Source organism: Lithobates pipiens, unplaced genomic scaffold (assembly GCF_037356315.1).
Source record: "Lithobates pipiens isolate NorthernLeopardFrog02 unplaced genomic scaffold, aLitPip1_a1.2 Scaffold_8, whole genome shotgun sequence".
Taxonomy (NCBI): domain Eukaryota; kingdom Metazoa; phylum Chordata; class Amphibia; order Anura; family Ranidae; genus Lithobates; species Lithobates pipiens.
In genome coordinates this window covers 632131551-632155668 of record NW_027507903.1, presented here as the reverse complement: position 1 = coordinate 632155668, position 24118 = coordinate 632131551, and the positions used below count along the sequence as shown (strand labels likewise).

At 43.0% G+C, this 24118-nt stretch overlaps 1 protein-coding gene across 1 annotated transcript in view; it reads left to right on the top strand.

The window, feature by feature from the left end:
* The window catches only part of LOC143964092 (alpha-2,8-sialyltransferase 8F-like), a 39205-nt gene extending 18092 nt beyond the window's left edge, over positions 1-21113 (top strand). Inside the window, exons 3-7 of the mRNA XM_077473800.1 lie at positions 806-892; positions 14599-14740; positions 16534-16643; positions 16751-16837; positions 20633-21113. Coding sequence (XP_077329926.1) covers positions 806-892; positions 14599-14740; positions 16534-16643; positions 16751-16837; positions 20633-21092 — 886 coding nt within the window. The 3' untranslated portion in view covers positions 21093-21113. The remainder of the gene's footprint in view (positions 1-805; positions 893-14598; positions 14741-16533; positions 16644-16750; positions 16838-20632) is intronic.
* Positions 21114-24118: the final 3005 nt, after the last annotated feature.

Below are 24118 nucleotides of genomic sequence, written 5' to 3'. Positions count from 1 at the left end.
CAAATTTTGTCATAAATTTAAGCCAAAATGTATTCTGCTACATGTTTTTGGTAAAAAAAATTCCGTTAAGTGTATAATAATTGGTTTGTGTGATCACGGACATATGTACGCAAATGATCATGTACATATGTGTGCAGGTGATCACGTACATATGTGTGCAGATAATCATTGGGACATGTGATTTTAGTGGGACATATGTGGGGGGCATGTTTTTATTATTAGGGACATGTGTTTTTATTATTTGGGGACATGTATGTTTTGGGGACATGTGTGTTTTGGGGACATATGTGGGGACTGTGTTTGTACTGTGTGGTGTGTTGACACTAGACTGATGATCAGTGAGTAAAAAGCTGTAAAAAGCAGCCCATACTCGTTGATCATCAGCCAGCTGCAGCGTTCTGCTCTCCTCTCCTCAGCGATGACTTCCGTGTGAGGAGAGGAGAGCCGATTGCCTAGCAACCGGCTGTTTGTTTACATCACATGACGGTCGTGATTGGACACGGCCGTCATGTGATCAGGAGGGCCAATCACAGAGCCCTCCTGCCGATCTGAGATGTGCCGTGTCCGGGTGACACGAGCACATCGGGATCGCGCCGCTGCGCGGGCACGCGCGTGCGCGATCCCGCTACTTCTGAAGGACGTTCCTGAACGTCCTATCAGGAGTAGACGGCTCCCACCCGGCCGTATATATGCATTGGCCGGGTGGGAAGTGGTTAATGTCTCCTAACTTCTATTCTCACCTCTGGACAAATAATTATTCAGATAGTTGATATCACGACTTACCACATGTTTTTTTTTTCTGTAGATTTAAAAAAGAAGCATTTTTTAAGATGGTTAAGATGCTACAAGGATGTCCATGGATCGAGAACCCAGAGGAGCACAAGATGCTGCAGTAAGTATGTGTGACGCAGATACCATTTTCTCCTAAGTACCACTTCCATACCGCTGAACGTCATATGACGTCTTGGGCTTTCAGTGGAGATATCTTTCTGCCAGCGATTCCCCGCACCGTAAAAAACAATGATAATGGCAGTTCAGCCGCTTAATTGTTTTTGCAGGCGGTGGGAGGGAATGTCCACCCCTGGAAACTTCACACTGGACCTCATGCAACTTGGATCCCGTGCCTCTCCGCTCTTCCTCCAGATTCTGGGACTGTGATTTCCAAATCAAATGCAACAATTTCCACAGTCAGGGATGATTTGGGGAGCCATGTCATCTACTGGCGTTGGACCGTTGTGTTTTATCAAGTCCAAAGTCATCTCAGCCCTCTACCAGGAAATTCTAGAGGACTTCATGCTTCTCTCTGCTGACCGGCTTTATGGAGATGCTGATCTAATATTCCAGCAGGACTTGGCACTGGCCCATATTGCCAAAGGTACCAATATCTGGTCACATGATCATAGTATCACTGTGCTTGATTGGCCAGCAAACTTGCCTGACCCGAGGCAGACTGACAACTCATGGGGCCCCCGGGCAATAGGAGAAGATTATGTGGCCCCTGGGCAATAGGAGATTATAGGGCCCCCAGGCAATAGATTATGGGGCCACACAGTATACACACACATACAGTATACACACACAGACACACAATATCCGCACACAGTATACACATACACACACTGAAAAGGTACTGAAGAGGCGGGGCAGCTATAACCTTGGGATTTTTTAAAAAATTTTTTTTTAAAAAACACAGATTTTTACATACTGTCCATGGTTTTATTGAGGCTGGCAACCCTGATGGGGCCTCGGGCAGTGCCCGAGTGCCCGAATGGTCAGTCCGCCCCTGGCCTGACCAAAACCCCATAGAAAATCTGTGGGGTATTGTCAAGAGGAAGATGAGAGGCACCAGACCCTACAATGCAGACGAGCTGAAGGCCGCTATCAAAGCAACCTGGGCTTCCATAACTCCTCAGCAGTGCCAGAGGCTGATCGCCTCCATGCCAAGCCACACTGATGCCATAATTCATGCAAAAAGGAGCCTCAACCAAGTATTGAGTGCATACTATACTGTACATGGACATACTTTTCACTAAGCCAACATTCCTGTATTAAAAATCCTTTTTTCATTGATCTTATGTAATATTCTAATTTTCTGAGATACTGAACTTTGAGTTTTCACTAGCTGTAAGCCTTAAAGTGATTGTAAAGGTTCGTTTTTAAATAACAAATATGTTATACTTACTGGACCTGTGCAAGGGTTTTGCACAGAGTGGCCCCCGATCCTGCTCTTCTGGGGTCTCCCAGCGGCACTCCTGGCTCCTCCTCTTCATCGAGTGCCCCCACGGAGAGGCGCTTTTCATGGGGGGGGGGGGGGGCGGTGTGGGTTCTCTCCCAAGTGCTGCTGTTGAGTCCTTTGACACAGACAGCGGGACTCGACCCCACTCCCGGGTCACTGGATTTGATTGACAGCAGCGGGAGACAATAGCTCCCACTGCTATCAATTTATCCAATGAAGACTCGAGTCAGCGGCTGCAGCTGCTGCGCTCGTGCCCGTCGCTGGAAGGACCGGGGTCAGGTAAGTAAAAGGGGGGTCTGGGGGGCAGCTGCGGCACAGAAGGTTTTTCACCTTAATGCATAGAATGTATTAAGGTGAAAAACCTTAAGACTTTACAACTCCTTTAATCATTTAAAATAAATAAATGCTTTAAATGCGCCACTCTATATAAAATATATGAGCTTCACTATTTGAATTTAATAACTGAAATAAATAAACTTTTTTAATGATACTCTAATTTTATAAGATACACCTGTGTGTATATATATATATATATATATATATACAGTAAGTAGAGATGGGATTGCTGCACATAAAAATGTATTGAAAATGTAAAAATGTACATTAAAAAAGGCATGGTATACATGGTGACATTTCGGACAAACACAGATTTCGCCCTTCTTTAAAAACCACATACCTACAAATGACCACATACATGGACAAATATACCCCAGTTGGTTGAAAGCTAGAAAAATCTAACAATTGGTTACGATCTGTGGGTTTTCTATATAGATCGCTAATAATATGCCTGTCCAGTATGAACAATAATGGATCCAGAAATGGCGTTGCCTCATTGGTGATGGATATATTACATTTCAGACCTGGTATTAAATAATTCAAGTAATAATTAAATAATAATAAGGAATCAAGGTCACCCAACCATATGGCAAAGGCGTCATCAATGAACCACCCATATGGCAAAGGCGTCATCAATGAACCACCCATATGGCAAAGGCATTATCAATGAACCTGTACATATACAGTTATCTTCAATCAATTTACAATTATAGATAATGCATGCTCCAACATATCCATGAACGCATTGGCATATGGGGGGGAGCCAACATTAGAACCCATCGCTGCTCCAGCAAGCTGTAATAATAATTAATGAAGGTCGTCCATCCATATGGCAAAGGTGTCATCAATGAACCACCCATATGGCAAAGGCATTATCAATGAACCTGTACATGTACAGTTATCTTTAAACAATTTACAATTATAGATGAATGCATGCTCCAGCATATCTTTGAATATATTTGCATATTGGGGAGGCAACATCAGAACCCATCGCTGCTCCAGCAAGCTGTAATAATAATAAATCAAGGTCACCCACCCATATTGCAAAGGCGTCATCAATGAACCACCCATATGGCAAACAAGCGTACATATTCGCCAGCACACCATGTGATGTGATGTCCTCACATGCCTGACGAAGGGGTCCTGCGCAGTTCCAAAACATTGCACTTTCCTTTGTGATGTGATCTTTTTTATTAAAACTTTTTGGATGAAAATTGCCGAACCATGGTGTGCTGGCAAATACGTATACTTGTTTGATGTTTCCAGGACCCAACTGGTAATCACTGCAGCACCCACCATTTTATGAGCCATACATACTAGGAACGTGTGCGATAGGAATATTGATCAGACCCATATGGCAAAGGCGTCATCAATGAACCACCCATATGGCAAAGGCGTCATCAATGAACCTGTACGTATACAGTTATCTTCAAACAATTTACAATTCTAGATGAATGCATGCTCCAACATATCCATGAACGCATTGGCATATTGGGGAGGGCAACATGAGAACCCATTCCTGCTCTGGCAAGCTGTAATAATAATGAATCAAGGTCGCCCACCCATATGGCAAAGGCGTCATCAATGAACCACCCATATGGCAAACAAGCATACATATTCGCCAGCACACCATGTGATGTGATGTCATCACATGCCTGACGAAGGGGTCCTGCGCAGTTCCAAAACATTTCACCTTCCTTTGTGATGTGATCTTTTTTATTAAAACTTTTTGGACGAAAATTGCCGATCCATGGTGTGCTGGCGAATATGTACGCTTGTTTGATGTTTCCAGGACCCAACTGGTAATCGCTGCAGCACCCACCATTTTATGAGCCATACTTACCAGGAACGTGTGCGATAGGAATATTGATCAGACCCATATGGCAAAGGCGTCATCAATGAACCTGTACATATACAGTTATCTTCAAACAATGTACAATTATAGATGAATGCATGCTCTGACATATCCATGAACGCATTGGCATATTGGGGAGGGCAACATGAGAACCCATCGCTGCTCCGGCAAGCTGTAATAATAATGAATCAAGGTCACCTTCCCATAAAGGAAAGGCGTCATCAATGAACCACCCATATGGCAAAGGCGTCAGCAGCGAACCACTAATATGGCAAAGGTATCATCAATGAACCTGTACATATATAGTTATCTTCAAACAATTTACAATTATAGATGAATGCATGCTCCAACATATCCATGAACGCATTGGCATATGGGGGGGTGACATTAGAACCCATCGCTGCTCTGGCAAGCTGTAAATAATAAGTATCTTTGAATAAGAAAATGTTTTCCTCTAAAACTATCCTCAGCAGCTCCAAAACAAACAAAATCTGAGTGTAATAATATTTTTTGGAATTTATTAATAAAAGTTGGCAAGCTTAAAAAAACAAAGTTAATGTGGGATGGCTGTATAGAGATTTGCCACATCCCAGGTGACCAATATTGCCTCTGGTGGGAGTGTAAAATTCTCTATTTTATTTACAAAACCTTGGATATCCCATATGTAAGAGCGAGTATTAACAATCAAGGGAATAAGACATTTATCCAAATATTTGGCTATTGGCATGGTAACAGAATTAGTACAATTGAACGACCAGGGGGATTTTTTGGGTCCTTGTGTATTTTAGGTAACACATAAATGATAAGAGTAATTGGATGTTCTGCAATCCAAAAATGTCAAGTCAAGTCAAGCTTTATTGTCATTCTACTACACATAAGAACATACAGTAGAACGAAATGTTGTATTTTACAGGGCCACGGTGCTACATACAAATTAAACATAATTATAAATAAATATACAAAGAATAAAAACACCAATAAAAAAAACTATACACATCTGGGAACTACGTAACTGTACATATACTATATGTTTCCAAAAGTCTTTGTAGCAGCAAGTGTTTATAAAAGTGTCTAGTGCATATTCAAGATTAAAAAGGAAAGGACATGAGACATTCCTGGTTACAATTTATAGGTTGTAGAAGAGGGTCCAAAGAGGATTGGAGTTGAAGGCTCTCACAGCCTGGGGGAAAAAACTGTTGAGCAGTCTGACAGTCCTGATTTTGATACTCCAGTACCTTCTACCTGATGGCAAGAGCTGAAAGAGACTGTGGGAGGGATGGGTAGGATCCCTCACGATACTAGTAGCTTTGCTGGAGCATCCTGTATGGAAAATGTCCAGGATGGAGGGGAGAGTGACACCAATAGTCTTTTCAGTCATCTTCACTAGCAGCTGCAGGGTCTTGCGATCAGCAGAACTGCAGTTCTCATACCAGACAATGATGCAGCTGGTCAGCACACTTTCAATGGTTCTCCTATAGAATGTAGTAAGGATGGGTGGAGGGAGACTGGCTTTTTTAAGGCAGCGGAGAAAATATAGGCGCTGTTGTGCCTTCTTGGTTAGTGACATGATGTTAGTTGTCCAGGTAAGAGCCTCTGATATGTGCACTCCCAGGAATTTAATACTGCTTACTCTCTCCATAGTCAAGTTGTCGATGGTCAGTGGGAAGTGATCAACAGAATTTCTCCTGAAATCCATCAAAACCTTCTTTGTTTTGTTTATATTAAGGAACAGGTTGTTTGTACTACACCATTTAGCCAGTTGTTCCACCACTTCCTCTCTGTAGAGCGTTTCATCATTGTTGCTGATGAGACTTACCACAGTTGTTTCATCCACAAACTTGATGATATCTTTCGCACCAGAACCTGCTAACGGACCGAAAATTGGTACGAACTTTAGAACCCCATTAAAGTCTATGGGACCCGAACGTTCAAAATCAAAAGTGCTAATTTTAAAGGCTAATATACAAGTTATTGTCCTAAAAAGGGTTTGGGGACCCGGCTCCTGCTCCAGGGGACATGTATCAATGTCTGTGCCTGTGGTATAGGACCAGAACAACACCAGCAATTGGGGTAGCTTCAGGTGTACACTGTGCAGGTGGCACAATACACCGACTGTAACTGCTGCAGCTGTCTGTGGTATAGGACCTGAACAACACCAGCAATTGGGGTATCTTCAGGTGTACACTGTGCAGGGGGCACAATACACCGACTGTAACTGCTGCAGCTGCCTGTGGTATAGGACCAGAACAACACCAGCAATTGGGGTATCTTCAGGTGTACACTGTTCAGGGGGCACAATACACAGACTGTAACTGCTGCAGCTGCCTGTGGTATAGGACCAGAACAACACCAGCAATTGGGGTAGCTTCAGGTTTACATTGTGCAGGGGGCACAATACACTGACTGTAATTGCATTAGGTTCAAAAGAAATGAAGACACTGTCTCTGCCTATCTGTCTCTATGAGCCGCTGCAACACACTATGCAGGGCTGCCGCATAGTGTACTAACCCCGCAGTGCATTGTGGGCCTTGAGCACCACTTGAATATGACGCGAACGGGCCATAAAGTTCTGGTTTCGCCGGACAGATGAACACTCGGTGTTCAAGTCGAACAATGCGTTTGACTCAACACCCATCTCACCCCTAGTCAGCAATGTGAAGAGCAGCGGCTGAGCACACATCCCCGTGGGGCACCCGTGCTCAGTGTGGTAGTGCTTAACAAGCCAACACAAACTGACTGAGGTCTTCTGGTTAAAAAGTCCAGGATCCAATTACAGAGGGGCAGGTTGAGGCCCAGGGAGTTAAATTTAGTGATACGTTTCTGAGGAATTATTGTATTAAATGCTGAGCTAAAGTCAATGAACAGCATTCTAACATAAGAGTCTTTCTGTTCTAAGTGGGTAAGGGCCAAGTCAAGAGTAGAAGATACTGCATCGTCCATGGAACGGTTTGGATGGTATGCAAACTGATATGTGTCCGGCGTGTTTGAAAGACTGGACTTAATGTGATGCATGACTAACCTCTCAAAGCACTTTACCATTATTGGAGTTAGTGCTATGGGATGATAGTCAACAGGACACAGATGTCTTCTTTGGCACTGGAATTATGATAGTGGATTTAAGAGACGTAGAGACAACCACCTGGCTCAGCGAAATGTTAAAGATATCTGTAAGGACATCTGTCAGCTGTACAGCACAGTCTCTCAGCACACGTCCAGTTATGTCATCAGGGCCAGTAGCCTTCCGTCGGTTGATCCTGAACAGTGTCTTCCTTACGTCGGCTGGAGAAAAGCAGAGCGCCCGGTCGTTTCGGGATATGAGTAGTTTTTGTGAAGGTGTTTGGTTCTGCATCTCAAACCATGCATAAGAATGGATGAGTACATCCGGGAGAGAAGTATCATTATCATTGGCCTGTGGCAGGGGCTTGTAGTTAATGATGGTCTGAATGGCTTGCCACAGGGCCTGTGTGTCTTTACTGTCGCTAAAGTGTTTTTTAATTTTTTTAGCATATTGTTGTTTTGCCTTCTTGATGCCTTGAGACAGATTGGCTCTTTCTGTTTTGAGAGCTGTTTTATCTCCTGATCTGAATACCTCATCTCGGGTCTTTAGCAGCCCATGAACCTCTGCTGTCATCCATGGCTTCTGGTTGGCACGTGTGGTAATAATCTTGGTGACTGTCACATCATCTATGAACATTTTGATGTAAGCAGTGGTTTGTATGCTGGAATTAGCATAGTAGAGATGGGTATCGCCACGAACGTTAGAGCGAGAGCAATAATTCTAGCCCTAGACCTCCTCTGTAACCCAAAACATGTAACCAGTAAAAAAATTCAAAGCGTCGCCTATGGGGATATTTAAATACCAAAGTTTGGTGCCATTCCACAAGCGTGTGCAATTTTGAAGCATGACATGTTGGGTACCTATTTACTGGGCGTTCCTCTTTCATATTATGCAAAAAAATTGGGCTAACTTTACTGTTTTTTTTTTTTTTACAGCATGAAACTGTTTTTTTTTCTGAAAAAACGTGTTCGAAAAATTGCTGCGCAAATACCGTGTGAGATAAAAAGTTGCAATGACCGCCATTGTATTCTCTAGGGCCTTTGCTAAAAAAAACATATATAATGTTTGGGGGTTCTATGTAATTTTCTAGCAAACAAATTATGAATTGTACATGTAGGAGAGAAATGTCAGAATTGGCCTGGATGCAAAGTGGTTAATATCCTCCTCCACCTTACTAATGAACAATTCAGCAGCAGAACATGATGTAGGGTAGACATGTGCAATTTGTTTAGTTCCAAATTAGTTTTTTTAACGAATTTTGACAAATTCGTTAATTCCGAATTTCCGAATTTTTCAATTTCTGAAATTTACGAATTTCTGAATTTCAGAATTTTCAAATTTACGAATTTCCAATTTTTGGATTTCCGAATTTCCGAATTTTTGAATTAGCGAATTTCGAATTTTCCGATTTCCGAATTTCAATTTTTCAGATTTCTGCATTTTCGAATTTCCGAATTTCCGAATTTTGGATTTCTGAATTTTGGATTTCTGAATTTTGGATTTTGTGAATTCTGAATTTTCGGAGATTCGGAAATTTCGAAAATCAGTAAAAAATAAAGAAAATCTGTAATTCTAAATATGAATCCGAATTTATCCGAAGTTACGAATTAAATTATCTGAAATAACGAATGCCGCATCTAACCAAATGGAACATAACGATCTAATAATAATAATAAAACCTTTTTATTATTATTAATTATGTATTATTAATTTGTTCCATTCCATTTGGCATTTGTTATTTCAGATAATTAGTAACTACGGATAAATTAATAGTTATTAATTAAACTTATTTTCTTTCTTTTTTTCAGATTTTCTAATTGTTGGACTTTCAAATCTTTGAATTCCTGAATTCCGAAAATTCGTAAATTCGGAATTCCGAAAATCCGAAATTCGTAAATTCATAAACCTGAAATTCTGAATTTCAAAAATTCGTAGATACGAAATTCGGAAAATTCGGAAATTCAGAAATCCGAGAAAATTTGGAAATTCAGAAATCCGAAAATTCAAAATTCGGAAATCTGAAACTTCGAAATTCGGAAATCCGAAAAATCGAAATGTTAAAATTCCCAAAATTTCCAAATTCCGAAATTTAGAATTTCCGAAAAAATCTAAATAACTAATGAAATGAAAATGAACACATTTTTTGTCAGTGCACATGTCTAATGTAGGGGGCACAAAAATACTTTTGTTCTTTAAATCTAAATTAGGTACAAGGTACCACAAGGTAATAGGCTACTGTTGTTCACTGTGGGTCTGGATGAATAGAAAGCCTTTAATCGTACATGTCTGAATAAACTATATAAATCCTGTCTTAATCTAAATGTAGCCATCTTATCTTTGGGGCAAAAATTCAAACCTTTGTTTAAAACCTGCAATTCTGTAACCCTTAACCACTTAACCGAATGACAGCTCCAGCCCGGACCTCAATTTCCAGGAGGCCTTCATAGGACGTCCTCCCCTGTGCATGCGGGGAGCGCGCTGTGGTCACTGAGATTCGGGTGATCACTGATCCAAGTAAGGGGCTGGTCCCGGCCCCATACCATGTGATCAGCTGATCACTAGATGTAAACAAAAGCTCGGTAATCGTATTTTTTCTCCTTACGCTGTCAGCATGAGGAGAAAAAAAAAGCAGATCATGGCTTATGTTGAAGGGACATCAGTCTGGAATATTAAGGAGGCACCTCATCTGTGCCATTCATTACCCCCTGCCAGTGCCACCTGTTATTGCCACCTGCCAGTGCCCACAGAGCCCACCAGTGCCACCTATCAATGCCCATAAGTGCTACCTATCAATGCCCACAAGTTCCACCTATCAATGCCCACAAGTGCCACCTATCAATGCCCACAAGTGCCACCTATCAATGCCCACAAGTTCCACCTATCAATGCCCATAAGTGCCACCTATCAATGCCCATAAGTGCCACCTATCAATGCCCACAAGTTCCACTGATCAATGCCCACAAGTTCCACCTATCAATGCTCACCAGTGGTGCCAATCAGTGCCACCTATCAGTGTAAGCAATCAGTGCCCATTATTGCCACCCATCAGTGCCCATCACTGCCACTTATCGGTGCCCATCACTGCCGTCTCATCAATGAAAGAGGAAAATTACCTGTTTGAAAAATTTTATGACAAAATATAAAAAAAAAAAAAAATTTTTTTTTTTTATTTGGTCTTTTTCAAAAAAATTTAACAAAAAATAAAAAACGCAGAGGTGATCAAATACCACCACTTTATTTGTGGGGAAAAAATTATACAAATTTAATTTGGGTACAGTGTTGTATGACCGCACAATTGTCATTCAAAGTGCGTCAGCGCCGAAAGCTGAAAATTGGTCTGGGCAGGAGGGGGGTTTAAGTGCCCAGTAAGCAAGTGGTTAAAGAAAAAAGATGAAATGTTATGTACCAAGTAGTTAAGTCCTCTGTCTGTTCCGGGTCCTGGCAGCACTGGCTCTTGTTGTTACGCCTTCAGTTTTTCTTGCCTCATCTCCTCCTGTTTTTTGGGTTGGGGGGGAGGGGCACGATCCAAAAAATATCCTCTGGGGGCATTAGTTGATGAACCTGTGGATATCATAGATGAACTGGACATAGATATTTGTTTATTCCTTCTTGTGTTTTTAAATCTGGCTCAAAAAAGGGATTGTGTTCAGTCCAGTTGTATACCCGATTAATGATGTAATCGGCACAATCACGGTCCATTTTAGTACGTTTTCGTGCTTCAATAGCCTTCCTGTGTGTTAGCAGCTACTCATCCAGATCTTTTTTCAGTTTTAAGGAAATCCTCCTGCTCCATCAGATCTGTTAATTGCCTCTCCAAATCAGCAATATCTTGAGCTACGGCAATTCGTTCCATTTGTAAATGTTGTAGGTTTATGAGGTCAAAAGAGCGTTTGTTGATGATTTACGTAAATCTTTTTTTGATATCTTAATTTTGTGCAAATAAAGTGAGCACTATTCATACCCTGAGTCCCTGTGGTATCGGCTGGGATACTCTAGTACTCTAGAAAAAATGATCCACACTTCGGTTGTTGCTCTTAAAATTTCTTAATTTTATTGAATAGCCACTGTCAACAAACACAGATAAAGTCAGTTGACGCGTTTCAGCCTATAAGGCCATAGTCATAACCACATGTGGAATGTGGTTATGATATAGGGAACAAGAAGAGAGAGAAACAGATAGAGAGATGGTGGGAGGGGGAAAAGAAAGGAAGGACATTCGAGGGGAGAGGGAGACAGTGAAAGTATAGCCCAATACATGTTGTATGACCCTTACTCCCTAAATAGTGAAAGTGGTTGTGAAGCCCAAACATTTTTTACCTTGATGCATTCCCTGCATTAAGGTAAAAAATATTCAGGCATTAAAGTGGTAGAAAAACTCTTTAAAAAAAAGTTTCCTCCTGCAAAACAATAATATAATTGCTTGTATGCATCGCATACTAGCACATCATGAAAGACTTACCTTAAAACGAAACCCTCCAGCGGCGCGCTGTCACCACTGCAGAGGCTTCCATCTACACCCGGTGTTCCTTCTGAGTTTCTTGGCCTCTTCATTGCCCAGTCATAAAGATGTAACTTCTGTGCATGCATGCAGGAGTCTTGACCATGGCACACAGCTCTGACAGAACGTCAAGGGTATGTCATTCCTTCAAAGTGATGTCACCGGCTGCTCGTTAGAATAACCTCTAACCATACACGTTTAGGAGATATTCATTTTTCCTACAGGTAAGCTTTAGTATAGGTAAAAATCACAAAGTGGAGTTTACTACCGCTTTAATATCACCCCTTACCCCACTTATACTTACCGGAGTTCTCACTAGATCCAGTGCTGTGCCCGTCTGTAGTGACTCTCCCTGCTCTCACAGGCTTTGCCAAGGCAGCAGGAACCATTGGCTTCCGCTGCTGTCAATCAAATCCTAGCCACGCTATCTGTGTCTATAGATGCAGACAGCGTGGCTTGGAATAGAGCCCCCAGGTACTTGGCTTCCAATGGTGGCCAGTGTTGATCATCTTACTTTAAAAAAGTAATTAGTTAAGTTACAAATTACTTCTCCCAAAAAGTAATTGCATTAGTAACTCAGTTACTACATTGGAAAAGTAATTAGTTACTCAGCAAAGTAACTGTGGCTTTTTTTTTTTATATTCTAAGGGGCGGGTCTAGTATTACTGTAAGCAAGGGGTGTGTTCCCCCTGCACGTCTATTTCCCCTCTGTACCTCCCTGCATGTCTATTTCCCCTCTGTACCTCCCTGCACGTCTATTTTCCCTCTGTACCTCCCTGCACGTCTATTTCCCCTCTGTACCCCCCTGCATGTCTATTTCCCCTCTGTACCCCCCTGCACGTCTGCCCCCCCCACACATATATTTGTTCCTCCTCTGTACCCCACTACACGTCTGTCACCCCCCCACAAACATATATCTGTTTCGACTCTGTACATCTGTCCCCCCCAAACTCACGGATCGGATCATTCCTCGGATCAGAGTCACGAATCGGATCATTTTTCAGATCAGCAGATAATAATTAAATTTGCAAAAACCTGTGAAAATTCCACCACCATATAGTCCCCACTGTAATATCCACGCCATCTCCCCCACTGTAATATTGGCTGAGTATGGCTGGGTACGGCTGAGCATGGCTGGGTACGGCTGGGTATCCCCAAGTATGGTTGGGTATTACCGAGTATTGCAGAGTATTGCAGAATATGGCTGGGTATTACAGAGTATGGCAGAGCATGGCTGGGTATTACCGAGTATGGCAGAGTATAGCAGAGTATGGCTGGGTATGGGAGAGTATGGCAGAGTATGGATGGGTATGGCTGGGTATGGCAGAGTATTGGCTGGGTATTGCAGAGTATTGGCAGGGTATTGCAGAGTATTGGCAGGGTATTGCAATGGTATTGCAGAGTATTGTCAGGGTATTGCAAAGCATTGGCAGGGTATTGGCAGGGTACTGCAGAGTATTGCATGGTATTGCAGAGTAATGGCAGGGTATTGGCAGGGTACTGCAGAGTATTGCAGAGTATTGGCAGGGTACTGAAGAGTATTGGCAGGGAATTGCAAAGTGTTGGCAGGGTATTGCAGAGTATTGGTAGGGTATTGGCAAGGGACTGCAGAGTATTGCAGGGTATTACAGAGTATTGGCAAGGTATTGCAGAGTATTGGCAGGGAATTGCAGAGTATTGGCAGGGTATGGTGGGATGGCTGTGACTGCAATTGTCACAGAGCAGTGCTGTGGGCACTACAGATCCAGCCCACAGCACTGCTGCCATCCGATTTCTCCCCTCCAATGCACAGATCTGTACACGGAGGGTAGAGAGGAAGCGGCGTCATTTGTTTACAAGTGATCGCTCCGTCATTTGACGGAGCAATCACATTGTAAACGGCCGACGGGTGCACCAAGATGGCCGCCGCTTTGGAGCTAGGCCGAAGCCATGGCCTTTCCTAAGGCCGAGGCCGTGGTGCGCTCTGGATCGCCGCGCGTGACGATCCGTTGCACCGTTAGTGGCAGTAGATGTAATTGCGGCGTTACGGCAATTATGTCTACCGCCCCCCGTGGCAGTAGATGTAATTGCGGTAACGCCGCCCAAGTAATGGGAACGGCGTTACCATGAGGGGAAGAGTAATCAGTTAGATTACTCGTTACCCTCTAAAGTAACGGTGTTAAGTAACGCCCTTTACTTTAATTCCGTTACTTACATCACTGATGGTGGCACACACTATCAGTTTTTCTGCTGAGTTTTTCCTTCAGATTTACCAAAACCCTATATTATGAGGTCAAACCCTAGGAGTTTCAATTTGTATGGAATAAGGCAGGCCCTTGCACTACATGGTTTTGGTAAACCTGAAGGAAAAAAATCAGCAGAAAATCTGTGTTTGGGGCATAACATGTTTGTTATTTTAATAGAAAAAAAAAATTGACTTGACAAACGCTTGAAGGAAGAGTACAATCCTGAAGCTTGCTTCTCTTGCAAAAGATCTCAGCACACATGGCCGCTCTCATAGGGCTGCTTCAAAAAGTTCACTTTCAAATATACACTCACAAAACAGAGAGCGAAACCTGCAAGTTCAATGATTGTATCTTCCAGGATTTATTATCTCATTTTCACCTTCTGTTTAGGAGAAACTTCCAGACCTGTTGCAATGCCTCCTACTCAATGATTGTGACACAAGAAAACACTCCGATGGGTGATACCATTCACTACGATGCAGAAAATCGAACCAAAAATGTCACTGAGAGTCTTTACAATCTCTTTCCAAAGGTGAGTGTGGGAGGCACATTTCATAAATGTATATTTGATTTTACACACAGTTTTCACAGCTGCTACATCGCCTTGAAAAACTATTCATACTTCATAAAATTTTCCACATTTTGTCATGCTACATGACAAGCCCCTGGTTTCTAAACAAGATACATCCTAAATATAGAACTATTTCTCTAACTGTCCATCCAGAGCCTCTGGTTTATAGATCAGATACAGCCTAAATATAGAGCCTTTTTTCCAACTGTCCACCCAGAGCCTTTGGTTTATAATCGAGATACATCCTAAACATAGAGCCATTTATCCAGCTGTCCGTTCAGAGCTTCTGGTTTATAGACCAGATACATCCTAAATGTAGAGCCATTTATCCAGCTGTCCATCCAGAGACATTGCGCACTTGACCTCTTATGTGTGCATTAAACCTATATTGGTATAGGAGCTCTAGATATTTCACAGTAATACATCATAGTGAATTTTATATCAATGTCTTATGTTGTTAGGCAGGGGCACAGGACTGGCTCATTATGGGAAGTGTCTGAAGGACCAAGCCACAGCTTTAGGGGTTGGCGGAGAGCAATAGTGCTAACTTATTGAAACTACTCGCATCGCCTCTGCATGTTGTGCTGGACTTTGACAAAGCCCTCTAAGAAGTATGAGCTCCTCTCTCCACAGTTTTCTGTATTGTTTGTGACTTTAAGGAATGCTCTTTTATATTCTGGATGACCAAAGCATGTGAATATTTAAATCATTTGCTTTTACTAAACAAATAAAAAGTTTTCCTGCCTTGGACTCTTCCTTCTCCTAACCTCAAGATGGGAATGTCTTCTGGAAACAAATACTGCTGGGTGAATCTGCTATTGGGGTCCATTTCCATAAGGCCTAAAACAGGTAGGGGATGAGCTACTTGGACGGCGCTGGTTAGACCATGCTGGGAGCCTACCAGGGTGTGTTTGAGCACTGACAGGGTCCAAGGGATACTTTAAGTAGGTTGACATTTCCATAGTGCCACGGTTGGTCTGGGAGACCTTCCTGTATCAACAGGAATGGGTTACATGTAGGCAGGTGCAGTCTACTTTCTCCATTGCAGAGGGCGCTCAACCACAGCAGCAGTGCAGGGGGAGAGGAAGTCAAGAGGAATGTGGTTCCTCTATGGTTTCGTGGGTCTCTGAATGCAGTCTGTACTTCCCAGTTCAGGTGGCGCTCGACTGAAATGGCGATGCAGAAGGGGAAGGACGTTTTGAGGAACTTAGTTCTTCTATGACTTCCTGCGATCACAGGAGACTGAAGCTGTTGGATTGGATGCTGGCACCCCATGTGACTCTAGCAGCCATCTTGGGTCAGGCAGAGCCTACTTAAGACCCTTTCTCCCAGGCTTGGCGCGCATTTCACGTGTGGGTAGTAAAGGGACAAGTCACCCGTCTGATAGGGACAGTGATTAGTGACAAGGAGAGGTTCCAGACGAGTGGGGAAAAAAAGGGATATGCCATCCTTCCTGGAAAACTCCCCATTTGGATGCAATTCGCCCCTCAAAATAGGCACATCTGAGACCTTCTCTGCTGTAGACCACTGTTATGTGCTGTGAGTATTCCCGGTAGGTCCTTCCCGCCGGGTTGCGATGAATTACTGTATTCTGCATTAATACAAGTTCTGTTCTCTGCAACCGCACCTCTGTGTGTTTACTGCCGCCGCACCACCCCACATACAGAGTGCATGTGTTCCTCCACCACATGGTTAGCTGTGAAGGACAAGCAGCACATGGCTCCTATTACATTACAATGTTTCTCTCATTGCAGAAGTCTCCTTTCCAGAAAGAAATCAGACGCTGTGCGGTGGTGGGTAATGGTGGAATTTTAAACAACAGCTTTTGCGGCAATGAGATTGACCGGGCCGACTTTGTGTTCAGGTAAGGCTATAGTTGCGGAAGAAACGAGAGATGCGGTTGCTAGTTGAGTGATTTACTGTTTTCCCCAAATCAGTGCTTATCTCTTCCCCTTTTTATTTTCTTTTTAGGTTAAATTTACCTCCATTGAATTGGACGAAGGATGTGGGGACAAAGACCGATCTTGTCACCGCAAACCCGAGCATCCTAATTGATAAGTATGTGTTCCTAATATGAAACAAATTGAAGGATAGACAGTGGTGGGACTTACCAGCATACGGAAATGTGCTCCCATTTCTAAAATTAATATAATCTTATGCAAAAAAAAATGCCAAATTAATTAACTTAGCGCTAGCAGATTGTTAATTTGTAGTGCAGGGATATATACAGGGCCATCTTTAACACAGGGCAAATGGGGCAACTGCCCAGCGCCCCCAGTCATTGTTTTAGGGCCCAGAGCAGCTGCCCCCCCTAAGCCCGCGCTGCCTGCAAATTGGGAGCCCCATCGGGGCAGCAAAACAATCACTCTAGTCCACTCCACACAAGCAACAGCCACCATAAGTGCGCTGTGCTTAGAGTTGCCACGAACCCGAACACTTTAGCGGCGCACAGCATTTTTTTTTTTTAGATTTCTAATCATATGAAGTTAATAACAAAATTCCCCCTTTACATCAGAGTCTACAGAGTTCCCCTTTTACATCTGAATCCAGAGTTCCCCTTTTATATCTGAATTTGCAGAGTTCCCTTTTAATCTGAATCCGCAGAGCTCCACTTTTACATCTGAATCCACAGAGTTCCCCTTTTACAGCTGAACTCCCAGAGTTCCCCATTTACATCTGAATCCACAGAGTTCCCCTTTTACATCTGAATCCACATAGTTCCCCTTTTACATCTAAATCCACATAGTTCCCCTTTTACATCTGAACTCCCAGAGTTCCCCTTTTACATCTGAATCCACAGAGTTCCCCTTTTACATCTGAACTCCCTGAGTTCCCCTTTTACATCTGAATCCACAGAGTTCCCCTTTTACAGCTGAACTCCCAGAGTTCCCCATTTACATCTGAATCCACAGAGTTCCCCTTTTACATCTGAATCCACATAGTTCCCCTTTTACATCTAAATCCACATAGTTCCCCTTTTACATCTGAACTCCCAGAGTTCCCCTTTTACATCTGAATCCACAGAGTTCCCCTTTTACATCTGAACTCCCTGAGTTCCCCTTTTACATCTGAATCCACAGAGTTCCCCTTTTACATCTGAACTTGCAGAGTACCCTTTCACTGTAAGGGGGGACTCTGCAGACTCTGATGTAAGGGAGAACTCTGGGGCCTCTAAAATAAAGGGATGCTCTGGGAACCATGATTTAAGGGGGAACACTGAGAACTCTGATGTACGGAGAAGACTGATGACAAGCGAGAAAACAGATAACAGCTGTTATATACAAGGGGGCGGGGTCTGCAGGGTGACATCATTGACCCTATAATGACATGTCCCTATACGGTCAATGGTGTCACCCAGGAGATCCCGCCCTTTGTATGTAACAGCTGTCATCCACAGAAAATGCCATTCAGAGGGAGGCAAGCAAACGGATCAGATTTGTCTCAGTGGCTACAAGGATCTACATCAATGGGTGATATTATTGGTGGTGGAAGAATAAGAATATTTTTGGGGTTTTTATTTGTATACTTGTTTTTACTGTATACATTTTTTTTCGTGAATGGGTAAGGGTATTATGTACCCCTACTCATTCACATGGGGGCAGTATCTAGGTGACCCCTTATTGTTAAAGTGTGCTTCCAGATTCCCCCTGTCCGCAGACCCTCACAACCACCGGGCTAGGGTTGTGGAGAAGAGGCCCCTGTCCTTTATCAACATGAGAACAAGATGCTTGTGTAGCCTGGTATGGTTCGGGGGGGGGGGGGGGGGGCACCCTCTCTCCTCAGATTAAGTGTCTTGAAATTTAGGGGAACATTTTTTTGTTTTTGCATGTGGCGCCTCTTAAAATGGATACCAGGCCTAAAGGGCTTTTTATGAATTGGGGGGGGGGGGGGGGGGCGACCCCATGCCAATTTTTTTATACTATGCAGCCCCTTTGCTTACATTTCTAGGGATTCCTTGCCATGTAAGTGAATTGGGACCTGAGACCATAGGAGGCCATATCTGTTTACACCTTCCCATCAAGGGTTACTACCAAAGCTTGGTTAACCTTTCCAGCAATAGAAGGTCCATATGATCTGGTAAGCTCCCCGGTTAACTGAGGTGGTGGGTGTAACTTAAGGAGCCCCCATTTATGTTTGGACAGGGAGTTATAACCACTATCAGGCTGCTGTGCCCTCTGTGCTCTGTTGGAGGGATTTCTCTTCTATTCTCTTCCTATCCCATAGGACATTGAGAGGGAATACAGGTGGCCTGGGGCTAAGTGATTGGTGCCTGAGACCATAGGAGGCCATATCTGTTTACACCTTCCCATCAAGGGTTACTACCAAAGCTTGGTTAACCTTTCTAGCGATAGAAGGTCCATATGATCTGGTAAGCGCCCCTGTTAACTGAGGTGGTGGGTGTCACTTAAGGAGCCCCCATTTATGTTGGTGTCGGAAATTTAAAGATAATTTTTGCTGATGATGATCTTTTTCACTATTTTAATTCACGTGGACTTTCTACACTTTAAGATTTTTTATTACAAAAATTACTTTGCCGTTGGAGTAATGGTTATCGAATTGTTTATATCACATTTCCAACTAGCACAGCTTTTTTTTGGACATACCGGTAATCATTGAGAGGGAATCCCTGGTTGTCTCCATTGGAGGGTTTTGCCCGTTTATTCCTGTTCTGGGGACAACCCAAAATTTCGGATTTTCTTTTGCTTTCCCCTATCAATAACAGTAAACATGACAAATTGAGAGGGGGAATCTTATTAACGGGGGGCACAGACAGCAATAAAAACCTGATGGGGGATCTAATCTCTCTCCACTCTATCCAACACCAAGTAAGTACTGAGGAAGTAATACTGCTATTATACATGATGTTCGGTTCGCACCAAACAGGTTCGAACACATGAACAGCCAAAGTTTGATCCAAACTTGTGTTCAGACTAAACCTTGAGCCCAGCCCTATTCCTCAGCAAATATCCCTCTTCAGAGCAAAATATTACATATCCATTGTTAATACATAATCAAAACCTGCCAAAATGGTGAAATGTGTGAGCTTTCCCAAGCCTGCTGGCGAGCGGGACAAAGAGTGGGAGTCTTTTCAAATTAACAAGTGTAAGTTGTGCAGCTCCCGCCCTCCGTCCAGACCTGTAGCTCCTCCCACCCCTTACCCTGCTGTGAAGATGAAAGCCGCGGCCAGGCAGGAGACTCGGGAGAGGACATACTTCTGATAAGTGCCACTTCCCTGCCGAAGGTAGGACAGTGCAGAGGAGACTTGCAATGAAAGTGGCATTCTGATGTGGAGGGGCAATGTGACATAAGGGGCACTGTGATGTGGAGGGGCAATGTGACATAAGGGGCACTATGAGGTGGAGGGGCAATGTGGCATAAGGGGCACTGTGATGCGAAGGGGCACTGTGATGTGAAGGGCACTGCAAAATAATGGGGCACTCCAGTGTTAAGGGGGGCAGTGAGGTGAAGTGGAACTGAGGAACTGATTTAAAGAATGGCTTGTGATATAAAGGGGGGTGATTTGATGTTAAGGGGGGTTGTGATGTGAAGGGGGCTGAGGATACTGATGTTAAAAGGGGACTATGATGTGAAGGGTCTGCTAAAGACACTGATTTAATAAAAGTTGAGATTCGGACCTCCGCCAAAAGAAAAATTCTACTGACTGGACCTCCATAAATTTTAATTCAAGACCCCGTTCTAGAGGGATTCCCCCTTTTCTTTAACTTCTAGATGTTTCCTATAACATTTTTTTCTACCAGGGAAGTAATTAGTCAAACTATTTGAGCTAGTTAAGGATGTAGGGTGAAGATTAATATTCCTTTTAAGTGGAGATGTTTATTTCTCTTTTGATAGGTTCAGTAGCCTCAATAAGAAGAAAGAACCATTTATCACCAAGGTGAAGGAATATGGCTCCTCTATGATCCTACTACCAGCGTTCTCATTTTTAATGAACACGGAGGTCTCCTTTAGGGCACTCCACACCATCAAAGACTTTGACTTGAAAAGCAGAGTTGTCTTCTTCAACCCGGACTACCTCCGGAAATTGAGTGCGCACTGGAAAAGTACGGGACTTAAGTTTTACCGAATGTCTTCCGGTCTCATGATGGTGAGCGTGGCAGCTGAAGTTTGTGAAACGTTGACACTTTATGGATTCTGGCCCTTTTCTGAGGACCTGGATGGAGTTTGGATCTCCCATCACTATTATGACAATGCTCTTTCGAAACCTGGATTTCACTCAATGTCTGATGAATTTTATTGGTACTTACAAATGCATGCTCAAGGGTCTCTGCGTCTGAACCTGGGGCAATGCTAAGTTTGTAATAAAGTGGAAAAACTGATTAATTAAGGATGAGATTTAGGTTCAAGTCGAGCATGAGTCGGAAGTGAACCCCATCCTGTTTTTGGGTTTGCTGATACAGCAAAATAATATGCAATTTTACAGCCATAGCAACCAACTGCTAATAATGAACTTCCTGGCCTTTGAACTATGGTCAGGTGGTAAAGAAGAGCCAATAAGGGGGCATTTGGCTAAGCAAGTCTCCTCACTTTTAAACACTCAGGTTCCCTGCAGTTATATTAACAATGGGCTTAGCTGTGATAGAGAAATCATAGGGAGAGTCGCTGACAAAGTTTATATGGCTAAATGTCCTTTAAGTAGTAATATTATGTGTATCTTGTGTAATTTTGTAATAGAGTAAGGAGAGTAAAATATTTTTTATGTCACAGCCTGACCCTGTTACATGCAGTATACTTATAACCGGTTGCATGTGTTTTTTCACAGGGCATATGTCCTAATTACAGCTGGGTGCAATGTTTTTTAACCACTTGCCATCTGTGCTATAGCCGAATGATGGCCACAGTGCGGACCTGAATTTCCGGGAAGCCTCCCCTTTGCACGTTCCCTGCACGCACACTGCAGGGCACACACGGCGCGTGTTGTGATCACCGAGACACGGGTGATCACAGATCCGGTCCCGTCCCCTTGCCATGTGATCAGCTGTCAGCCAATAACAGCTGATCACATGATGTAAACAAAAGCTCGGTAATCGTTTTTTTTCTCCTCACGCTGACAGCGCGAGGAGAAAAAAAAGCCGATCACCAGCTTATCTGCAAGGGACATTGTTCCTGAAGAGGAAGAAGCAGTTATGCCTCATCTGTGCCCACCAGTTCCCCCTGCCAATGTCACCTGCTATTGACACCTGCCAGTGCCCACAGTGCCCACCAGTGCCACCTATCAATGCCCACAAGTGCAACCTATCAATGCCCACCAGTGGTGTCAATCAGTGCCACCTAGCAGTGCTGCCTATCAGTGTAACTGAGCAGTGCCCATTATTGCCACCCATCATTGTCCATCACTGCCACCCATCAGTGGCCATCACTGCCACCTATTGGTGCCCATCAGTACCTCCTCATCAGCGTACATCAATTAAGGAGAAAAATTCCCCGTTTGCAAAATTTTATAACAAAATATAAAATAAAAAAATCTAAAACTTTTATTTTACCAAATCTGTCCTTTTAATTTTTTTTAACAAAAAAAAAATTGCAGAGGTGATCAGATACCACCAAAAGAAAGCTCTATTTGTGGGGAAAAAAATTACAACAATTTCATTTGGGTACAGTGTAGCATGACCACACAATTCAAAGTGCATCAGCGCTGAAAGCTGAAAATTGGTCTGGACAGGAGGGGGGTTTAAGTGCCCAGTAAGCAAGTGGTTAAAGGGCGTAAAAAAAAAAGAAAAAAAAGGAAAAGATGTTTAAATATGTATGGGCAATGTGCATCAGCACAAAAATGTATTTTTCTTTTGATAGAGCATTTTACATGGTGATTTACAGGCAGGAGATTGTGGGAATAGGGGGCAGAGCATTGTCACCCCCATAACACAAAGTAGTGGTTGGGTGTACATAGTGGCTGCTGGTGTTCCCCCCGATCAAACCCCCCCGTTGTTCAGCCAATCAGCGAACATCCCACCCCCCATCGCTCGCCCATTCGCCCAATCAGCTCACACTTACCCCATTCAGGTAGCGGCTTCCCCCTGTGTCTCCTCCTCAGTGGCTAACCCCCCCCCCCCCTGCTTTCGCTTCTCCTCTCCTACCTCCCCCACTTCCTGAATGGCTGGGCTGAGAAGCAGGAAGACAATAGCAGATAATAATGGGGGAAGGGGCTGGTAAATATGTCATTTAACAGCCCCTTCATTTTCAGAATGAACACAGTGAGTGATCGGTACTGATCACTCCTGTGTCCATTCATAACTGAAACCTAGTAAACTGTGTTTGTGAAGGAGCAGGAAGCTGCTCAGCACAGAGCACTTCTCATACTTTCACTGTCCAGTACAGCTAAGGCTGCAGAGAATGGGAGTCAGAAATCTTTGCCCTCAGTCCCTTTCTATGTCTCAAAAGTAAGATTTCAGGGCTCCTAAAAATTAAAAAAAATTAAAAAAATTAAATAAAAAGCTGATACCGTCCACTGCTCTTCTAACATTGGGCAAGTTTTAATACATTTTAAAATGTTTGTTTACATGAATTTATAACAGTGTGTGTCTGTATGTAAACGTTGGGGTGCACACCCGAATGTAAAAGGCTGCACAATCCTATGGGTATGACCACCATAGCTCCCAACTTTCTGAGATGGGAATGAGGGACACCTATTTGCAAAAGTGTGTAGGCATAGGACACACACCCTGCTACACCCCCTTAAAAGAGAATTGTACAAAAAAAGGATTGGTTAAACACACGCTTTTTTTTTTTTTTAAGGAAAAGGATATCCCCTATGATGGGGTTTTTGGGCAGCAATATGTCTATAATATAGTAGAAAACATATATATATATGCGAGTAGAATTTAAACTACTAAAACACAAAAAATAGGGCAAATTTGTTATTTCATAATATTTATTGAATAAAAAAGAGGATTTAAATGACTAACATGATAGTCAAGAGTTGAACTCCACTTGGCAATAAAAACATATATTGGATGCACATATATATACAACATTGATTATGTCACATAAACACTGTACACCTGAATATACAATGAAGAAATGACCCAGACGCATTTCGACCCTCACAGGGGTCTTCTTCAGAGGATTTGTCTATTATGGAAAAAAAAGGACAACTATGAATAGATATATGAAAAATGAAATTGTTCATCATAATATACTAAGAGCAATTTGCTGTAAGCAATATATACATCTATCATCACAATGTTGTATAATTACCAATTAGTGTGCATCACACGCCATAAAAATATGGTCCACAGTGGGGATCCTCATTCAGAAACACATGTAGCCCAAGACATTCCTCTCCTGCCCTGCACAGATGTACCAAAGATCACACACTAGGCC